Consider the following 21000-nt stretch of genomic DNA (forward strand, 5'->3'; position numbering starts at 1 on the left):
ATATATAATACACTACCATTCTAGCAGTAACAAGTAACAACCTTCCGCCTCAAAGGAGCTCACCTTGCTTCGACTCCTTTTGGCTGTGGCCGTGTTTCTTTTTGTTGTACGAACTTAGAAAAGAAGGGTGGCTTGCTAACTTCAAATACCGACTTTATGAAAGCAAAAACAAAATTAGGATTTTTGAAGGTTAAAATTTGTAGGGGATCTTCTTGATTAAGATTTAAGAAAGGGAGCCAACGCTCGGTGGACCAAGTCAAAGGATTTCCTTCCTGCCGAAGGGGCGAGAATCAATCAAATAAAACAGAAAAAAAAAAAGAAGCTACTACTGACTGTAGTAGTAGCGGGTAATACGTAAAGACGGAATTGGTAGAACAATTCACAACGGTTTAATTAGGCAAGAACTTCACATATTCCACTTATTTAAAGTAGTAAATAAAAAATCATTAATTAATAAAAAAAACTAGAAAAGAAATGTGGGTGGAGTTGATTTGTGGTCTGATAATCTTCCGATTGCTGAAGCGTTTCTTCTACGACGATGGCGACGCCGCCGATATTCTGGACGCCGATGCCTTCTCCTCGGACGCTACTGCCCTTTTTACTGTTGCCCATCGCCTCGAGAAGCTGTACGGAGGAAAAGCTTATGTGGGACTCCAGATCCCAGACCCCGATGCCGCCACCCGCCAGAGTATCGACATGGTTCTCGTCACCAAGAGGTGCTTTTTTTTTTTACCCCCTTTGCCAAATTATTTTTAGTCATACGCAGACCCCAAACCCCAAACCCAACCAGCCGCCATGTTTTCCGCACTCAGTAATTTTGTCTGACAGCTGTTAGACCAACTGGAAAGCCAAAAGCAAAGAAATTTCTGTATCTCTGTTAGGTTAGCACGCAGAAGCGGTGCCGATTACATTCACCAGGAACGTTTCGGTTTATAATCGCCGATTTGCTTAGTCAAGTTAATGTTAAGCCCTCCTGACAACACCACGAGTTTCGGCCACTTCCTCCCGTATTGGAAAATTTCCCCTATTTTCCTTTAAAAAAAAAAAAAAAAAATTTAGTATTGCATCGATTTCTTCTAGTGGTATTGTTTGTACTAGTTGAATAGGAATAATCAGTTACTGGAGTGTTATTGTATGTCAAACTGGGGAATGTATTTACACGTACGCACAACTTCATTCCAAGTGAAAATATTGTGCTGATAAATAGTGAAAAGGATGCAAGAAGGTCAAATGCCTGTCTAACATTTATCCGTGGGTGGTGCAGGGAAGCAGTGATCGTTTCTATCAAGAATGTCTCTGGAATGATCTCCATAGATAGCAAAGATGGTGCCTGGATTTGCACTGCCATACCCGGCACTGGACATAACAAGCACCACATCTCCCAGGACCAGCGTCTTCCGGATCCTGTAAACCACACTAGGATTTTACTGCTACTACTACTACTACTGCTACTGCTACTACATTTTCTCTCACTCAAGTCTTTCCACTTTGTTTTACAAATCTTTCTTTGACATCATTCTAACCTTAAAAGCATTGATGCTTCCTGACTTCATGATGAAACCAAAGTGATTTCTTGACTTTAATTTTGGCTCTTATTCAATCTTTGCCATTCTGTACATTTTTGAAATTTAAGTTTTGTTACTTGATTACCAAATTCTGCACCACAAACCTCTAAACCTCTGAGAGTGATATGCAGTTATTTGTTTTGTTGTGCTTTATTTCTGGTTCTGCATGCTAATATAACAAAGCAAATTCTCTTGTTTACCTTCTTTCCCTTGTAGTTTTCTCTTTTACCATTCTCTACTGGCTTATACCCATTAACATTACTGTCATCGGATGGAAGAACATCGTATTTGCTTATTCTTGCTAGCTTTTATCTCTTACATTGCTCTTCTACATGTCTACTTTTAACAGGTAGCAGAAACCAAACAACTGATTCCCATTCTTGAATCATATCTTGAACAAAGGGGCCTTGCTCTTCCAGAAGGTTATCTGTCTTATAAAGTCATATGTCCTAACCCCAATTTCTGGTGAGCATTCAGCTTTTGAATTCAAGGTGACTCACTTAGCTGTAAGCGTGTCTGTAGAACGTTGAAATCTTAAGCTATTGGTTTTACCTGCTTGTAATTCTTTTCCTCCTTATAATTGAAGAATCTGTAGGCATGTTTTACACCAAAAGTATATTGTATTGAATGTGGTTTTATTGTCCTAAAAACTTCATTGTGTACTTTGGGTTTCACTGCAAGTTCCCTTATGTAAAGTCAGAACAAGTGTTTGGAAGTTACCAGGAAATGCAGTTACTTTAGTAACTTATGAAACAAGAACCTTTTCTTCTGTAACACTCTACTGAACTACCAGTTATTATATTTTTATCTCAATTGTCTTTGAGAACAGGTGATTAGAAAGAGGAAACCTACAAACTGATTTTTATATGGAATAACAGCTTGATTTTATTTTTTTGCTCATCTTAGTTGCCATGCTCTGACTATTTATCTTGTGCTATGTTGGTTGTTCCCACTCCAAAGTACCAAATAATGTGGAGGAGCATATCATATATAGATGAGTTGTAAGCAGGATAGACTTACATAAATACTTGGATCAGAGCAATGAATATGGATGTGGACTTTGCTGTCCCACTACATGGGCATAGTTGTGGCTCATAGGTTAAATGAGTAGTAATTGCCACCATGTCTCATTCCTACTAGTATTTCTTCTCATTTTCTTTCTTGTTTTTGCTTGGCTTCTCTATTAATTTGCTTACCATTGGAAGAAGAGTGGGATAAGAGGGAGTGGGGCGGGAAGGGGAGGAAGGAGAGGGGAGGGGGAAAGAGGGGAGAGGAGGAAGGAGGGGAGAGAGGAAGAGAAGGGAGGGGGAAGTGGGGAGGGAGAGAGAGAGGAGGAGAGGGTGGTGGTGACAGGTGGCGGTAGATGGAAGATGAATGAGTTTTGAAAATTTTAAGTGTCAGGTAGAGGATGGGGAGATGTTGGCAGTTGGTGGTGGTGGCAGGTAGAGGATGGGGAGCAAAGAAGATGGAGGATGAATAAGTTTTGAAAATTTTAAAAGTGTCTTAAAAGTTTTAAAATTTATAAAAACACACATGATAGTTAACTCACAAGTTATAAAATTTGTAAAAATACCCATGATAGTTAAGTCAAAAGAATTTGAGCACCAAAAATAAAATTAAAAGAAAAGAAAAAATATTAAATAATAATAATAATAATACATCACTTGCAGGTTATATACAGGTTACAGGTGAAATTTCACGTTAGTTTAAAGTATAAGAGGGTTATGTGGACTTTTTGAAACCATAACGTGTCCAGTTGATTTTCGGCAAAACCGCAAGGGGATTTTGTGTATTTAATCCAATATATGATGATTTTGTGGTAGTTTTGAGTGTACTGAGATCCAAAGCTTTGCTTTGCATATTGCTTTTATTAGCCTTATCAAAACAATAATGTTTTTGTTTATCTTCTTTGCAGTACTGTTCATCCAAATTTATTTCCTTCTGAGGTCATCACATATGACCAGTGGACACAATTAAAGCCAGAGCCTAAGAACATGCTATCGGGTTGGATAAAGGGTGCATTTGGTGGCGGAAAAAAGGAAATGCAGGAGTCATTACATGAGAAACTTGATTTTATCCTGGGCACGGCTCCAATGTGGGATAGGTCTGTTCTAATTTCTACCTCAATTGCTTGTTTTTATGCATTCTTAGATCTCTTTCCCGACTACATTGCTATCTTGTCATGAAATCCTGCTTTCAATCACCCAAGTTCATTTCAGTGGCAGCTTTCAACTGCAACTGAAAAGTTACGTCCTGTATTAGTCTCTGTGATGAGTTTTAAGTGTACTATAGTTTTTCTCAGATAATGGAGAGTCGAATTTCCAATTGTCACTGCTTAGTTTCTCGAATGATGTCATTGTAAAATCCAGGTGGTTTGCTATAACCACCCACAAAGAATAAAGGAATTTAGGTGGGGTTTTTCTTTTTTGGGTCTTTTTCCTGTCTTTTTAGCCAATGAGTGGGGTAGCGTGAAGGTTTTGAATGCCTAGAATTAAAGAGATCTAGATTTGCATGTTGAATGTCTTCATGAAGTTCCATTTGCTGAGGGAGAGGGATGGGAGTGGAAGCTAAGATAGACTTCTTTTGGTGTTCTTCGTTTAAATGAGCTCTTTATGTTATCTTTCTGGTTTAATGCTTGTCTCATCGATATAGAGAATGAAGTTGATTTTATAATCATGCAGGTTGGAGCTCAAGGGCAACAAGTTTCTCTTTGGAGAATTTCTGGACTTTAAAGGGAAGCAAGACGATATTCAGGCTTTAAGGAATGTTAAAAGATCAAAAGTTGGTAGTCTTATTATCCAGAAAACAAGCATGTTGGGTTTAGGTAATTACTAGTCCTTTGTGTAGTTGCATCTTCTTTGAGAACAGTAATTCTGGAGAAGCAGTAGAATAATTTCTTTTCTCAGGAGTCAGCTTCAGTAACTGCTTAAAAAAGTCGTTAAGGATGTTTAATTTTCATGAAGCATTTTGTTGTATATTTAGTCTGACACATTTTGTTTATTGCTGATTATTGTTATTTTAATTACATATGGGATGAGCTACAATTGCTTTTCTCGTATTGATGAAGTTTCTTAAAAGACAAGCTAAACTTATACTCCTCTTAGATAGAGGTAACAAGTCAATTAAAGCAGCCATCACCTACAAGTTATTAGCCACTAGCTTGCATTCAGTATTCTTTGAGTAAAAACACTGAGGAATAACCAATGATGATATTACAATATCTAGTTCTTTCACATTGAAATACGTGAGGATAGTGTGTAAAAGATTTAAGAAAAGATATACGTGGAATGTTTACAGTGTGCAAATGTTCTAAGCATGGGTTGAGAATAACTCAAAGTGAAAGCATTTATGGAAATTAACTCGAAATGATTTTGAAGAAAATTTGAATAGTTTACAAGTTATGTTGTTCTGTCAATAAATTGCAGTACATCTCATGGTGGAATGTGTAATGACTACCACGAATTAATGGAGATGGGGGTCGACAACTTGCTTGGTGTGGAATGTTGCACTTACAAACCATGTAATCATTTTTTGTCTGCTGATACTAGAAGTGAATGGGCTAAGACCTGGGTTCTCTCTGAATTGGAGAAGACAGCAGTTTTTAATGGGGAAGACAACTGGAGTTTGGTTAGTTGGTCCATTATTTGATGGGATAATGGTGGTTTTGTGAATCCTGGGAGTATGGCAGTGGCGGGAGCCTGCACATAAAAACTATGACAGAAAGCCAAAACATTTTTTTGTGGGTTAATTTCTATAGTGTGCATCACTTTTGAGCTGTCTTAAAAACCCAATATTTAAATAGGGAAGCTTGATAACAATAACTATATCCGAATAGGAAGGAACTCCATTAGCTAAGCAATCAACAAGCTTGAGTCAGTTAATCCAAGGTTTAAGTGAATTATTCTCAGCCCGTTTAGTTTTTAAATACTTCTGAACTTTGACATGTCAAACTCTAGTGTTTATTGTGTGCTGCAGTTTCAATTTCCTCATGCTAATCTCTACACCTGATGCAGCTCACTCAAAACTTCAAGTTCTGTACTCTTCTCGTGACTACCGTGGTGAGGGGACTTCTGCATCAGAGTGGAAGGAAGCGACTGTTAGATCAAACACCGAGGTGTTATTTCAGCCCCAGAATTCTACTAAAACACGCAAATACAAGCTATCGTCAGTTATTTCGATGTCATTGAGTGCCTGAAAGTTCTGTTGCTGACGATGCATGCCCGAGGGTTGTGCATAATGTAACTTCTACGTGGTACTCTTCCTCCAATTTTGAATTTTGAAATAATAATGTTATCACATGTGAAGTCTACTACTACGTGATTGCTATTGCCTCTCTGTATGTGTCGGTCGATGGTGTAAGACAAAGTAAAAGGGAAAGATCATAAGATTCTCTCTGATTATTCTTGTATCCTTTGTCCATTTTTTTTTATTTTAAAATTCTTCAAGTTCTTTGCATGAATTTCTTTGTGATGAATAGTTATTTGGAAAAAAGTGGCCGTCGTCTTACTGTTGAATCTGTAGATAGTTTGTCAGATTCGTTTTTTTTTTTTTTTAATTTATTTAATGAACATGGGAATATGTCATTGGTCAAATATGTGGTTGGAGTGTGGTGTTCTTGTTGAAGATCATGTTTGAAACGAATAACTGGATGAACTTATCATTCAAAGTTTGGTATTTTGGTGGTGGTAAAAGAGGAGGTCTGATGAGCTTATAAATGGAATGGGGAAGAAAGGCGTAGCACAAATCTTTGAACTTAAAAAACAGTGGCCAAAGAAACGTGCTTTAACCTGTATGAACTCCTCGGCAGACAATAACTGCCACGGCTCAAATCTTAAATAGTTGCTGCTGCTGCGGCCACAACACTGAGCGTTGGAGTAGCAATAATATTCCCATGGAAAGTTAAATTAGTAACGCATTAGCGTCCATTTTATTTATTCAGTCATGTGAGAGAAGGTGCGGTGCTACCCGGCTCAACTATTGCTGGATTGGTAAGTAATCTCCCTGCAAAAGAAAGTGTCAATGCATATTCTATTCGGCTAGCAGGTTTGCGAATCCGATTAAATCGAAGGAGTGGTCTTGCACCTCTTTTGAATTTTTTTCACTACAGGTGAGATTTGAATCCCCCAACCTACAGTTCAAAGAGAGATTTAATCTCTTTTTAGTGGTCACTGAGCTAAAACTTAGCGGTGGTTAGTATCATAAGAATGAGAGAGAGAGAGAGAGAGATTAACAGTGACGGATGAGTGAGATCAACAGTGACGGTTGGAAAGGTGGTAGTTGGGTTAGAGAGGGGTTCAACGGATCGACCGCAAGTGCAAGACGGTTGGGAAAAGACAAAAGAACAACGGACAAAGAGAATCAAGAATTTGGTTGGGTGCTGGCTAGAGCTATTAAGTGGAACGAGCAGGTCGAAAGTTCGATTTAGCTCGACTCGATAAGACTCGAACTCGACTCGTTAATTATGATAAACGAGTCGACCTCGAGCTCAAGATATGCTAGTTTAATTAACAAGTCGAGTAAGGCCGACTCGTTTGTTATCCAAATAGCTCGATTAGGCTCGATAAGGAAGAGTACATATGTCATTTCACAATTCAAAAATATAAAAATTAAAAATTATAGATTTTTATTGGGGTTAATTTGCACGAGCTCGAGCCACATGTCCACTCGAGCTCGTGCAAGCTCGACTCGTTTATCAAGCCGAATCCGAATCCGAACACATTTCAAAGCTCATCCGCCTGGTCGAGCGAGCTCGGCAGCCAAATATTCGGCTCAACTAACAGCTCTAGTGATGGCCCTCTCACTCATCCACCCAAATTCAATTTAATTCCATGGCAAAATGGCCAGAGTTGGTGGGATTTTGATCTCTAATCCTCCCATGGTCGCATATTTCTTCACAAAAAGAAAACCATGATGTTTTATATATATATATATATATATATGTTCTTTGATTAGTGTTGTAATTGAAGTATTATCGTTCGTGCCATTTGAAATTGACCAGTGCAAATGAACATTAGGGACATATGGTACCGGCGGCTCGCTCACGGCCTATAATAAGTACTGTAGTGAGTGCCAGTCTCTGGTGAGGTATGGCGCTCAACTTCGATACTAGTACGAATATTATATAATTACACAATAATAATTTGTGAGAATGTGGTTGGTTGGAGTGGAGCAGTGACCTGAACTTCACGCAGAGTGGGGTGGAGTAGGGTTTGTACTACTAGTATTTCCGATTTGCTCATGGATTGTCGTCCATCGCCTACCGCCGCCGCAGGAGCAGAAGAAGCAGGAGGAGAAGCACCGCCACCAACAACATATCGCATAGGCTACGCGCTTTCACCAAAGAAAGTGGAAAGCTTCATCCAGCCCTCTCTCCTCAATCTCGCCAAACAACGCCACATCCATCTCCTTCCAATCGACCTCCACAAGCCCTTATCCCACCAGGGTCCTTTTGATTGCCTCCTTCACAAGTTATCCGGCCCCGACTGGACTCAACAGCTCCGCCACTTCTCTTCCCTCCACCCTGACGTCCCCATCATCGACCCTCCCGACGCCGTCCTCCGCCTCCACGATCGCCTTTCCATGCTTCAAGTCGTCCGCGACTTACACCTACCGGAACCAATCGACGAATCCGACTCCTCCTCTTCTTCTTCTTCTTCTTCTTCTTGCTCTTTCGGAATCCCTCACCAGGTATTGGTCCCAGATTCCCAACATCTCCGAGAACAGGGATTGCCTAGCCCCCTCGAGTTTCCGGTGATCGCGAAGCCCTTGCTCGCCGACGGGACCGCCAGCTCTCACCAGATGTCCTTGGTCTTCAATCACCAAGGATTGAAGCAATTAGAGGAGGAGGAGGAGGCGCCATTTGTACTGCAGGAGTTTGTGAACCACGGCGGCGTCGTCTTCAAAGTCTATGTTGTTGGGGACTACGTGCAATGTGTCAAACGGAGGTCCTTACCAGACATCCTCATGGACGACGACAAACCATTGGGAGGATTGGGCGCCTCCCACCACAATTTGTTGACCTTTTCCCAGATTTCAAATCTCGCCGCCGCCGCCGCCCCTTCTTCTTCGTCTTTTAAGAATAATGATGAGCAGCAGCTGCAGGAGGAGGAGGCAGCCCAAATGCCTCCGGTGAGTTTCCTTACTCGCTTGGCCAAGGCCTTGAGGAATGCCTTGGACTTGCATCTCTTCAACTTCGACGTAATCAGGGACGGTCGGTTTGGGAATCGGTACCTTGTCATTGATATTAACTACTTTCCCGGTTATGCTAAGATGCCCTCGTACGAGACTGTCTTAACTGACTTTTTTCTGGATCTTCTGCGCCGCAAACAACGACAATAATTGCCACTCTACTACAAGTACTAGTGCTTTACAGTTACAAGAGAAGAGGAGCAGCAGCAGCAAAAGCAACAAGGACTGGACTGGATGCTTTTATTAACTAGCAAGCTATTAGCGCTGTTGAATATTTTTACTCGCTGCTGCTCACTCTTCACTTTCTCCTAATGACTAGTAGTGCTAAATAACAGAGGAAGATCTTCAAACCCTTTGACATAAATAATCCTCATTTTCATGGTGACCCCTGAAATCCCACTCATAGTACTAGATATGTTGGACCAACAGGTTTTCAGTTGGTTGGAGACATTTGTTGTCCATGAATTGACTACTACCTTTTTTTTGTTTGTTTAACTTCGTGTGGTCAACATTTGATTGATTGATTATCAGGTGTGGCTGCTGTTAGAATTCTGTCTGTGTGTCAGTACTATCATGGTTGGAATGAATCTAATCTAAACTCGTTTTGATTTGCACCCATACCCATCTTAGCGTTTTTCTTTCCGTTTGACATCCCTCTCACTTGATTGTATGTCATGTCGTGAGACCTTGGTGACGGATATCAGTAGTACTTTCTTATTAGATTTGTTGCGGTTGAATTTTGGATGCTTCTTGACTATGATGGATGTTTACAGAATAATAATAGCAAAGGGCACACACATATATATATATCATTCTGAACTGCTGCTGCTGCTGCTGCTGCTGCTACTACGCAGGTCGACAAAAGAAGTGCTGCGACTAATGTTGGAATTGGTCCCGTCGGATACTAGTGCTCGGAAGAACAGCCGGGCAAATGAGCATTATTATTATAAGTAAAAAGAGATTGTAATTTTCGCGAGGGAGAAATTGGAAGTGGAAAAACTAGGCGGCAGGCAGAGCATTTCTTTTGTGAAGTTAAGGCCACGACGGAGGAGAAAAAAGACCCAAAAAAAAAAAAAAAGCCAAAAAAGTGCGAGTGAACCAGCATCTTGGGGGTTTGTGGGCTTTAGAATCCGTCGAAGTCAAAATTGCGAGTCAGTTGTTGTGAGGCCGGCCGGCCGGCCGGCTGCCGATGAACTAGCAAAAGGAGCGTGGGGAATGACAAAGCTAGCGTTGTTACTTAAAACAAACCTTACTCAGCCTTTTCCGGTCCTAGATAAGTCGCTGCAATTCAGAAATTTAAACCTTTGCACTACTCCACCTGAAGTAAAATTTAAAAGGTTTGTGATAGTGCATCCCTTCTTTGATTTAGAGAGAGGTATAATCCTCTTCTTCTAAGCTAAAAGTTGAGCCCTTCTCTCTCTAACGCAAAAGTTAGAATAAAAATAAAAGAATAGGAATAAAAATTGACGATTGACCTAAAAAAACAACAAAAAAACCTTCTTGGGCAATAAAATGTTTGGAACGTTATCGGATGAGATTGAAGTTAAGGTGCCGGCCAGTGAAGCATGGAAAGTTTATGGGACGCTGCAACTGGCGTATGTGGTCCGGGAACAACTCCCAGACAGACGTGGTGCAGGAGATCCAAGTGCTGGAAGGCGATGGGTCTCACTCTCAGGGGACTAAACTCAAGCTCGTTAAATTTAATCCCGCACAGACGCAGCACCACCATCCACCCTCCTCCTACTTCGAACTTCAAAGAGGAGTTTGTATTGTGGTGGTGGATGACCAGAATCGGATCAAAGTGACTTGGGTGTTTGAAGGCGGATTCCTGGACCTGGGCTTCACCCTCTATCGTGTTACTTTTCAGGTTATTTACAAAAAAAAGTAACAAATCCAGATTATTTACTTTCTTCACAGATAAAAGTAAAAAGCTATTATTTATCCATGTAAACTTGCACGCTAGTGATAAAGGAAAGCTTTTTACTATACTATACTTTGGGTACAAGATACTACACATCTCATCAACTCAATTTTGAAGACCAAATCATTTCACATGTGCAGCTAAACCTAGAAGAGCTCATCCCTGTATCCATCATGCTGGGGACTGCGGAGCCGCCGCCAACTTTAAGGACTCGTTCCCCCTCCCCTACCGGTACATCGCCTATAATCCCCGTTCATTGTCAAACATCTGTCAAGTACTGCTAACATTTTTGTGTGCGGCATTCTTTTATTGAGCAAATTGCACGCAGCCCCGCACCATGTACCATCGGCCCAGAGTCCGTATCACTTGTCCTATTCATACAGTTATTGGTTTCTATACATTACCTTAATCAGGTTGAGGATGCCATTGCCAACTGCCACCGCAGCGGCTGCCAAGACAGACTAATTGGCTGTTTTAAAACACAACTCAAGCTGACTTGCTTTTTTGATCAGGAAGAATTTGCCAAGTCCTTCAGGTTAAGATGAATACTCATTACCTCATAATGTTATTTGCTGCATTCCATTTGGACCATCTCCAGTAAATAAATCTATTCGGATTAGCAATTAAGAACCTGTGCCAGAGAGAAGAAAGTACAAAGGAAGATCACCTCAGTTGAAGAATGGATTTGCTCCACAGCAATTAAGAATAGCACTAGTTCAAGAAAGAATTCCCCATATGGCCACATCACGACATTAGTCTTCAATAAGCCCCCTCCCACTATTGTCCTAACACTCGCAGCTTTGCCTTAAACAAACCACGCCTTAAAAATTCAAAGCTGCCCAAGCATACGCACACAAGTCACACCCTCCACAAAATAATTAAAATGTCTCTGGTGACATGCATATGTATTGTAAGATTAAAGTGAAAAGACTAAGTTTTGAAGAGCAAGGACATATAATCAAATCAAAGATCTTACCCATGCTTTTACACTATACGAACATTAAACAAATTGACATCCTCCTCCTGCTCCGCTGTCTGCAATGAGGATTCTCTTATTCTGCATCGTAGGCAGAAGGCTGCCCTGATTCTTTACATTTGGCCCACTTTGAAATCTTTCTGTCTTCATTCCTCCATAGCCTAGAGGCAGCCAACTTAAATCCACTCTTTGCATAAGTCACGAGAAGCATGACAAGCTCTCTGCAAACCACAGTCATGATAAGCCTACCAGTTCAATAAAACCTGGATATCATTGTTAAAACCTTTCCAGTTGAGTAAATAGCATTCACCTTTTCCATGAAGATGGCCTTAACACTAAACAAGTAACAACTAACACCCAAGAAACTTAATTACTCTCTGAATTGGCCCATGCACCTTCTGGTTTTGCAGAGATGTATTAGTAAAAGGACTTTAACAGCAGTTATCATTCTCATGACGCTGTTTTCACAATAACTTTGATCTCCTCACAATATGAACTACTCTACCTATTTTAAGTGAGAACAGATAAGGGCCAACCAGAGAAGTCCACACTTAAAAACAAGGGTTTAATTACATACAATTCCCATGAAGTCTTTCCAATTTTTTAATGAACCCACACGATATATTTCTAGTAAACTTGTATTCCCAGATCAGGAATTTTGTTAGAGTGAAAGTGTACAGGTCAACTCATATTTCTAGTCTCAAAGATTTCCTATTCATCTCACCAATTGTTTATGTCCTTCCATTCAAATGCTCAAAATGAACTAAGATTATCGTTGTCACTACCAGGGTGATATATACATGTCTGATATTTAAGAGAGAAGGGGCATAATACTCACAGCGGCGAGCAAGGAGATCGACCACCATTGACATAGTAGATGAACAAGTAAGAGTCATAATGCTGGCCGTTGATGAAATAAAAAGCATGCAACCTTCTTACACACTGAAAGGACATTTTCTTGTACAGATGGATGGCAGGGTTGTTATATGAAATGACGTGTAGGTAAACTGCTCGGCAATTTGAGATGTTAGCAGCATATTTGATAGCCTCACGAATTAGGGAACTGGCTGAAAGCCAAAACAGAAGAAACATTCACTAAATAGGAAGTAACTAAATTCAAACTATGCACGTTTTAAGGGAATAAGCCCCCACCGATGCCAAAATTTCTGTAAGAATCTACCACTCCCAGAGTCAAGATATAAACCAGTGTCTGGTCTGATTTTGATGAGTCAAACCTGAGCAAATCTTCAACCTACAAGACGCCAGTACAAGTTAATCTCAGTGATGACCCTGCAATCCACCGACTATTACAATAGACAGTTTTACATTCTGAATAGATGAATTCATGAACAACGACTTGGTCCAAAATAGTGAAGAGGTCCACATATGCTGCCCAAATACCAATAACAATCAAGTACATAAACCTCACCTCGCTGTCTTTAGCCATAACAATCCTCGCTGTAAGAAATCCTATAAGTTCATCACTGTGACCATTGGGCCGATTACGATCGACAGCTCCCCAAGAAACAATATCGCGGCCATGAACGACATTATGGAAGAACTCGGTCTCATACCTAGGTCAACGCAGGATAAGGCTAAGTAGCAAAAGAACTTATTAATAAGGATAATCATGATGGGATCACCTAACCTGATAGGAAATAGATCACAATGGATCCTCTCAAGGACCTCCAAATCAGATGGTCGAATAGGCCTGTAAGATATTACTGGATGGTGGGAGCCTTTGAGTTTTAGCATTGAACAAGTAGAATCAGTCTCCAACAAATATTTGATTTATTTCGAGAATTTGCACCCAAATTGCTCCTTCCATTTAGGCACTGTCAAGCAAGAAAGCCATAAAATGTCTGAAGCATGGTAAACAAGTCCTTCAATTTAAGCCGATAGCTTTGAACTTCAAACGCCTTGCATTATCACAGGAAATAAAATCTTGTTTCCTTCCCAACTATCATCGCCTTCCCTCTCTTTGATGCTAGATAAAAAGAAACCCTGTAGCTGCAATTTCCAATGAACAAATCCTGAGTACAAGATAAATTCAGGGCACACGTTTGGGACTGTCTTAAGCTATAGACCATCCGAGACTGCGCTGTATCAGTTAAACAGTGAATATTATTTGGAACAAGCAGCATTTAATCAAGGACTGTAACCACAACAAGTTCTGATAGACCAATTAAACAGTGAATATTATTTGGAACGGAGATGCAAGGTCAGGGGCCTCTGGGCATTACAGACGATAGAATAAAGAATATGGGGGCAAGGTGGATTGACATTACAAGTAACTCAGAAAGAAACACTCAATCATAATGCCTGCCAAGATCCAAGCAATCCTAGTCTACGGCACAACAACAACAACGATGTGCCAAGTTCTCAGCTTCATGCCAATTCAAATCATAAATGAAATCCCAAAAGGTGCAAGTTTTGATGAAGAAAACAAGAAGGGTCTTATCACTCACTCAAGTTCTGAGCTTTATGCCAATTCACACCACCAATTGCTAATAAAAACCTAAAACGAATTTTGTCAAACAGTCCCTGAGTTCTCAGCTTTCTGGCAACCCAAATCATCAATTCGTGGGTGCAAAAGGGATTAGCTACAACTTCGAGAAGACAAAAAGTTTTCGTCCAAATTAGCCCAAATTTGAAGGATTTCGAATAGCAATAAACGGGTTAAAGGGATCCAAAAAATAAATAAATAAGTAATCCAACTTCAAGTGCTGATATACGTGTAACACATGTAAATGAAACTGAGGATAGCAAATTCTTGCAGAATTACAAAGAAAGAAGGATACCAACCAAGTCGAAGCCTAGCCAAGATATTCGCGCAGGAAAAAAAAAAAAAAAAGAATCCCGGGCCCAGGCAAAAAGCGGGTGAGAATTAGATCTCTGCAAGGAAACTTAACGGGGGCCTTCCCTTGTAGAAGGAACGTACACCAGCTGCAAAGAAAGATCCAACAGGAGGAAACAAAAAAATTGTTCCCAAAAAAGGAAAAAGAAAAGCTTAAAATGGTACAAGTAAACGGCTGCGCTCAAAAGGCCAGGTTAAGGGAGGCGAAAATGGAAAAGCAAAAAAAAAAAAAAAAAAAAAAAAATTGATTGAATGAAAAGGATTCTAAGATAGGGGATTTGCGGTTTGCTGTGCTGTGCGTTCTCTTCAACTTCTTTCTCTTTTATGTTTGTTTTTTTTTTTAATTCTTTTTTTGCAGTCAACGGGAAATAATACTACTAATATAACATTGGAGCAATATAAATAATATATAATAGTTTACTACTACTACTACATTTTTTAATCCGAAAGCACAGCACAGCACACCCATTTTGTCCGAATGAATTGGGGAACTATACTGATACCACTACTACTACTTGTAGTACCGTTCCAGATTTTTTAAGCCTATCATTAAACCCAGAAATTGTTTCACAAAATTTTGCAGCCTCAATTGTTTGTCGTCACTAGTACTGCTTTGTAAGCGTATGGTGGAATTGTTTTTTTTTTTTTGCTATTAATTAATAGGTTAATATCTTAGGTTACGTTTGGAGTTTGCTTTTTGAAAAGAAAATTAAAATAAATATTTATCCTCAATTTGTGACACTTTTGCTAAAGTCCTATCCTACGTAGTAAAAAGTAAATCCCAGTTGTTGCGAGCTGTCGCTGCAAACGATGACTTTCTCACAAAATGATAGAGACATATTTTTTGACACAAAACCTCAAGACGAGGAACAAAAAAGAAGGAAATTGAGACTCGCGCTCTCCTCCTTGCCCTTCTTCCAACTTCGGTACTCTGGTCTCCTCAGTAGTACACAACATGTTTTCTTTCTGCATAAACTCCACCGGACGGGACTCAGAGGCTAGAGCCAGACAAGAATCGATGGTTCAATACCGCTTCTGCAGTTGGCCTCTTGCGGAAGTCACGATTGAGCATTGCCTACGCCCACATAAATGAAGCCACTTTTCATTAGTGCGATAGATATAGCAGCAGATCGGCTTCATGCCCCAACTTCAGCTGATGCAGCTATATCCTGTATGGCTATTCTATCTATCTATCTAAAAGATAATTGGCATCAGTTAGAAGTCAAATCAGCAGCAATGCATGCATGCATTTCACACACCTGCAGTAATTCCCAACCAGCATTATCCCTAAGATCCAGATACCTGACACCTTCCAGCAATCCATCATCAGCTAAACAGTATCTGCCAGAAACGAAGCACAATGAAACCATATGCACGGGCGTTCTTTCCTACATGTAGACACATTCGAATGCAGTTTGACAGAAGCAACACAAAAACCGGTTGTGTTGGTACATCACGACCACCACGTGTTATATTTAAAATGCATCAGTACTTGCAAGCGTTCATTTATCTTCTCAATGATTGCAATTTTTGCAGAAAAATTGTTCTTACTCTCTTGTAGCTTCAAGATCAAGCTGGAAAGTGTTCTCCAGAAGCCTCTGCATACTCAAGACATGAAAAAAATTAGAAAAGGGAGGTACCAACCCATCACTTCAGAAGAACTGATTCTTATTCATACAAGAACTGAACAATCCAATTCAATAAAAGTGGCACACCTGCAGTGATAGGCTATCCATTGTTCCAGCTTCACAAAATGGAAGGAAAGCTAGGTAGGCCAAAAGTAGTCCGGCTTCATATCTACAAAGTGCAAAAGAACAATGCCTTAAAGGATGTAGCATCTAATCATCCAACAGAATGAAATGTCAGTGTCCAACTCTTCACATGTCATCTGCTATTCCAAAGGCCCTTTTCTCCATAGGAGTGAAAGCTCCTGCAGCTGATGCCCGTCTCCAAAGTCCTTCTGATAGTGTCCCAGAATCATTTTCTAGCTGGGGATACCTACGAAGCCAAGGAGCTGAGCAAATTTGCCATGTTACAGAAATACAAAATTACTAATATATCCTATCAAGCACCAAAGATTGTTAATCAGTTCGCCTTTTCTCTTGTATTTGCCTAAAAGAATCTTTAGTAAGCAAATCACATAGTGAACCATATGAAAATACATGAAAAAGACTTTGAACACAGGAATGACTAGCTTTTTTTATTAAAAAAAATTAGCAAGGGAGGGGCAGGATTTAAGACGCGGGGAGGAAGAAGGGGGATTTGAAACCAAGACCTCTAATTCCTCAGGCCTCAATCATAGCCACTAGACCATGGCCTCACAGGAATAACTAGCTTGGATCATTTGTTTTCTAGATCCTACCAACTGCAACAACTTATTTGCAACCTGAAGATTGTTAGTTGTAAGGTTTTTATGTATGACATTCTGGATCACGGCACATACTACCCATCTGCTTGTATGGGTATAAATACACTGCCCGATCCTTCTTGGTTTAGTAGCAATGAGATCCCCACACAAAGTGTTCATGGACAGGTATGGCATGCTAAGATGTCAAGTCTTATTCCCAATGACTCAGATGCTTACTTCAAACCTGATCATGATATAACCCACAAGAATAAGGAATGAACAATATGAAGGAACAGCAGCATCTTGTCCAAATTGGTGCTACACAAGAAATCTCAATATAACCAGCTATCCATGGCTGTTTGTAATTGCAAGAAAGAAACAAGCACTCAAGTGGATGTTAGATCTACACGCATTGACAAAGCCACATTCCAGATCAAGTGCCATGTAACCAAAGAAGTATCTACATGTTCATGGGAACCGTTAGACTCCAAATGCGCAGGTACTTACACAAAGAAATGGCAGTCCTTCTGATTAATACATAAAATTCTCCTTTTATACTTAGCATTTTGATTCGGTCAAAGAAATGTCAGTCTGCTTATAGTGGAATATGCTGTAGGTTAACTCTTTTGATGGGATTACCTTACATCAACTGCAAAGGCAAGATCCCGAAGCCTCGGAACGAGGTAAGCGGCCTCTTTCTCAACCATTGTACTGTCATAGAGAAGATGAGGTGGGATGTACAGACATATGAATGAAAACAAACACAATGGCGGCCAAAAACAAGTAATCAGGAGCCAGATTATACAAATGCGTACTTGAGAACAACTGAATAAGGTCCAAGACTCTGATGTAGTCTGTCATTGTCATGCATGTATGCTAAGCCTCTCATGGTACCCTGGAACAACTTAGTGACAAAATACCTCCTCCGTCTTAGAGTTAGGTCTTTGTCAAAAGGGTTCCAAAACCTACTGTCTCCGTGATCAGGGTCTTTCGACATACTCTGACTTGAAACTTTAGCATAGTCTGCAGCACTATATATACCATCATTACGGAAAGCCAGCCACTGCAGATTAGAGATGATGCAGGGATTAATGGACGCCAAAAACATAAAAAGCAAAAATTGTGGGATTGCAGCAGACCTGCTCCCCTGTTTTTGTCTCAAATCCTCCAACAAGTAGCTGGATATTTTGACAAGGATCGTTTTGATTGCTCTGGAAGAATGAAGAATAATTAACTAGCATCAAATGAAGCCAATTTACGGCATTAATATTGATCAAAAAACTCAAGTGATAGCTAACTGATGGGATTATACCTGAAGGAAAGCATGGGCATTTAGCTCGTTTGCAGCCATCATATCAGCTTCAATGCCACCAACTTGTTGCCCAGGATATACCTGTTCAATAGAGTGACGGAAAAGATACAATGGATCTGATTAAAAAAAAAAAAAAAAAGGATTGACCACCTTCAAACAGCTATACGTGAGCAATTCTGGGGTGAAGGGCCTTAACCATTTCACTAATTGAACACTGCTCCTTGAGATTCCCAAAAGATATGTTGAGTCATGTGTAGCAATTGAAATGAAGACAGTTCAGAGGGGTAGGTCGTCAATGTTACTCCAGAAAGCAAAATCAAGAAAGTGCGTTAAAAAGAGAGAGGATGACGTTGAACATGCAAAAGCAGGGGAAGCAAAGGGAGAAGAAATATGTAAAGGCGTCAAAAAGAGGTGGCAAAGGGAATATGACTAGGAGGAAGCTATAATTAGATTTTTGGGTGAGTGAGAGAAGAGCGCAGTGGAAACGAATTAGTGCAGTATTGGAATCTTGAAGATGAATAATAAGAGCTGCTGCTGCAACTACTGCTACTAGTTTCTTGTAATACAAAACTATAGGTGGAAAACAAGGGAGGGAGGTGTCAGAAAGAGTTGAGTCACCTTGAAAACAACGGGAGTACCTCGAAAGGGACCTTGAGATATTCTGCCTTGATAAAGCCTGCAAAGAAGCGCTGGGTGATGGGCAGTATCAGAAGCAGTCAGTACAACACGTTCAGAGTATAATACAATACAAAGAGCAGAAATGGGTAGGATGCATGGAACGTGGGTAATTATGTAGGGTAACTTGGGGTGCGCATTTCTTGAAGCTCCAGCCTCCAGGGGAAGAAAAGAAGGGGGGAAAAAAGGAGGGAAAGGGAATAAATTAGCAGCAGAAGTGAATAAGTAGGAAAAAAAAAAGAGAGGGAGAGGAAGGAGTGACTGAGGTTGGTAATTGGTACTACTTGATTTACCTAATCTGGAAGTTGCCTTCACCGACATCCTGAACTTTGAAAGACCCAAATATTCCAGAATCTTCAGGCTGGAGGGGAGCACTGCCCAGCATCCCTTCGGATCGCAAGCCTGAGTAACTGCCCAAAAAAATTTTAATAATAATAAAATAAAATAAAATAAAACAGGGCGCATTTTGATCATATGGAGTATACATATATAGCTTTCTTTGTTATTGTTATTCTTTAACAGCAGTAGTGTACCAGAACTAGTAAGTAAGTGGAATAGATAGCCTATAAAGTGATTAGGGATAGGATGATACAAGTGAGCAGTTGTAGTAGGAGGAGGAGGAGGGGAGTGGGAAGTTGATGAAGAATAGTATAATATAAGATGGAGGATAATGGTTAGTTTGGGAGGGAGGACCTGGTGATATTCATGAAACCATAGGTACCAATAAGCCGGCCTACTTGGAAACAATCTGGGTCGGTAACCATACATGAAAATACTAGTCTTCTTCTTTTGCAACAGCCTCCAGGGACACGGCGAGGAGGAGGAGGAGGTCTGAGTCTCATCATCTGAATGTTGTTGTTGCTGCTGCTGTATATGAAGAGGCGGTGGTGCAGAGGAGACTTGGGAGCAGTAGCAGTAGCAGAGCACGAGCACCCCCACCTCCTGGAATTGCTGCTATCACCACCAGTAGTAGTAGGAGTAGGAGAGGTACTTCTGTTGGGAAAAAGGAAGGAATGGTGGCGTGGTAGCGGTGGTGTTGTTGGTATTACCAGCATCGTCAGAGCTTCCACCTCCTCGGCCTTTCCTTTCCGGATACCCAACCAGAGGGGAGGGGAGGGATATACTCTTGATAGTAATAAGTGGGACCACCCAACACCCCTAAGTAACCCTCCATACTCCCTGCCTCCATGGTGCGCCGCCGCGTGTCTTCCCCAAGTTTACCTGCACTTGGCTCCTCCAGTCCTCCTAACCATAGTTATTATTCATTAAAACCAAACCAGGCATAGTTGAGGTGTCAAATAAAACTATTTAACTAATTTTACCCATATCCATCCATTAATAAATGAATATGGATATATTAAATTTTTATATATGGATAATGGGTATAATTGGGTAACCCATCTAACCCATTTAACTTACATTCCCAAACCTTTTGTATTTCTCGTTTTCACCGTCATCTTCTTCTCCGCCCCACCAGCAAGCCCACTGTTTCCCTCCCCCTCCTTCGTCCTCCAGTGTTTGTTTTCCCCATCTCATCTCCCCGTCTTTGCTTAATAGAAGGTTTTTGCCCATTCCATGTCCGATTCCTGAGCTGATCTCTGAATAAACCCGCGATGTCTTGAAGATTTTCCCGGAGAATGTTAAGAGTCTGATGCCCACTTGGACTGCGTTTTCGCTCTAATGAAAAAGCCTGAGCTGAGTTGATCCAAGGCTCTTTTGGTATTGACATTTTTGGTATGTTGTGCCATTCTTTTGTTTCTTATATAGGCCTTATATAACTGTTTGTAATAGCGTATGCAAATTTTTATTTAGTTAAGCTTGATTTTTCAGAGCTATATTACTTTGTTTGGTAACCAGTTAAGGTAATCTATGTGTTACTAGTTGTTGTGCCTTCTCTCTGAATTGGGCTAAGTTCACCCGGTAATCTGGTATGTGGTTTTGACAGTCAAGAATTTGATGTAGTTAAGCTTAACTTTGGAAGGCTAATAATGGTATAATTAATTTCAGGATTATCTAATTAAGTTCAGTTTTGCAGATTGTTGAATCTAATTAAATATTGCACCGTAGTATGTTACCATTCTTAAGTTTTTGGACATCTAGGACTGGTTAAATGATTGTTTCGCTTACCTTTGTTTGCAGATTGCATGAGATCTTATTTA

The 21000-nt window shown here is 40.3% G+C and overlaps 4 protein-coding genes across 8 annotated transcripts; 2 read left to right on the forward strand and 2 right to left on the reverse strand.

The window, feature by feature from the left end:
- Positions 1-49: 49 nt before the first annotated feature.
- Positions 50-5973, forward strand: LOC113729791 (uncharacterized). 2 transcript variants are annotated; one of them, XM_027254030.2, is made up of 6 exons: positions 50-716; positions 1265-1406; positions 1915-2030; positions 3481-3669; positions 4247-4389; positions 5579-5973. In XM_027254030.2, the coding sequence occupies exons 1-6, from the start codon at positions 475-477 to the stop codon at positions 5758-5760; spliced, it is 1014 nt and encodes a 337-aa protein (XP_027109831.1). In that variant the 5' UTR covers positions 50-474; the 3' UTR covers positions 5761-5973. The 2 variants fall into 2 exon arrangements, with proteins under 2 accessions (XP_027109831.1, XP_071934032.1); XM_072077931.1 differs by lacking the exon at positions 50-716 and adding an exon at positions 776-1007.
- A 1589-nt stretch (positions 5974-7562) lies between these two features.
- Positions 7563-9371, forward strand: LOC113729790 (inositol-tetrakisphosphate 1-kinase 1). The gene has a single exon (XM_027254029.2). It carries the CDS (start codon positions 7803-7805, stop codon positions 8901-8903), a length of 1101 nt encoding a protein of 366 aa, XP_027109830.1. The 5' UTR covers positions 7563-7802; the 3' UTR covers positions 8904-9371.
- Positions 9372-10716: 1345 nt separating this feature from the next.
- On the reverse strand, positions 10717-14855 carry LOC113729794 (histone acetyltransferase MCC1). The gene is given in 8 exon segments (XM_027254035.2): positions 10717-11305; positions 11651-11755; positions 11757-11871; positions 12489-12717; positions 12803-12902; positions 13080-13224; positions 13299-13660; positions 14456-14855. Coding segments are annotated over 6 exon segments (777 nt in total). The 5' UTR covers positions 13406-13660; positions 14456-14855; the 3' UTR covers positions 10717-11305; positions 11651-11674.
- A 341-nt stretch (positions 14856-15196) lies between these two features.
- Positions 15197-20384, reverse strand: LOC113729793 (uncharacterized). 4 transcript variants are annotated; one of them, XM_027254032.2, is made up of 13 exons: positions 20261-20279; positions 19535-20086; positions 19135-19251; positions 18785-18842; positions 18167-18247; positions 17994-18065; positions 17670-17917; positions 17494-17565; positions 16389-16505; positions 16223-16304; positions 16059-16105; positions 15767-15848; positions 15197-15582 (listed from the first exon to the last, which is right to left on the reverse strand). In XM_027254032.2, exons 2-13 carry the CDS (start codon positions 19894-19896, stop codon positions 15499-15501), a joined length of 1422 nt encoding a protein of 473 aa, XP_027109833.1. In that variant the 5' UTR covers positions 19897-20086; positions 20261-20279; the 3' UTR covers positions 15197-15498. The 4 variants fall into 4 exon arrangements, with proteins under 4 accessions (XP_027109833.1, XP_071934034.1, XP_071934033.1 ...); XM_072077932.1 differs by having other exon boundaries at positions 15466-15697; positions 20261-20384; XM_027254033.2 differs by having other exon boundaries at positions 15466-15701; positions 20261-20285.
- Positions 20385-21000: the final 616 nt, after the last annotated feature.

The sequence above is a fragment of the Coffea arabica genome, chromosome 2e (assembly GCF_036785885.1).
Source record: "Coffea arabica cultivar ET-39 chromosome 2e, Coffea Arabica ET-39 HiFi, whole genome shotgun sequence".
In the NCBI taxonomy this organism is placed as follows: domain Eukaryota; kingdom Viridiplantae; phylum Streptophyta; class Magnoliopsida; order Gentianales; family Rubiaceae; genus Coffea; species Coffea arabica.

Excerpts from the sequence above, each read along its gene's own strand:
- LOC113729790 (XM_027254029.2), top strand. The coding sequence starts at position 7,803 with ATGGATTGTCGTCCATCGCCTACCGCCGCCGCAGGAGCAGAAGAAGCA.
- LOC113729791 (XM_027254030.2), top strand. The coding sequence starts at position 475 with ATGTGGGTGGAGTTGATTTGTGGTCTGATAATCTTCCGATTGCTGAAG. Across the intron at positions 717-1,264 it reads ATGGTTCTCGTCACCAAGAG|GGAAGCAGTGATCGTTTCTA; the intron begins GTGCTTTTTTTT and ends TGGGTGGTGCAG. Across the intron at positions 4,390-5,578 it reads AACAAGCATGTTGGGTTTAG|CTCACTCAAAACTTCAAGTT; the intron begins GTAATTACTAGT and ends CACCTGATGCAG.
- LOC113729793 (XM_027254032.2), bottom strand. The coding sequence starts at position 19,896 with ATGCTGGTAATACCAACAACACCACCGCTACCACGCCACCATTCCTTC. Across the intron at positions 18,248-18,784 it reads GTACTCCCGTTGTTTTCAAG|GTATATCCTGGGCAACAAGT; the intron begins GTGACTCAACTC and ends TCTATTGAACAG. Across the intron at positions 16,506-17,493 it reads GCCTTTGCAGTTGATGTAAG|GTATCCCCAGCTAGAAAATG; the intron begins GTAATCCCATCA and ends TTGGCTTCGTAG.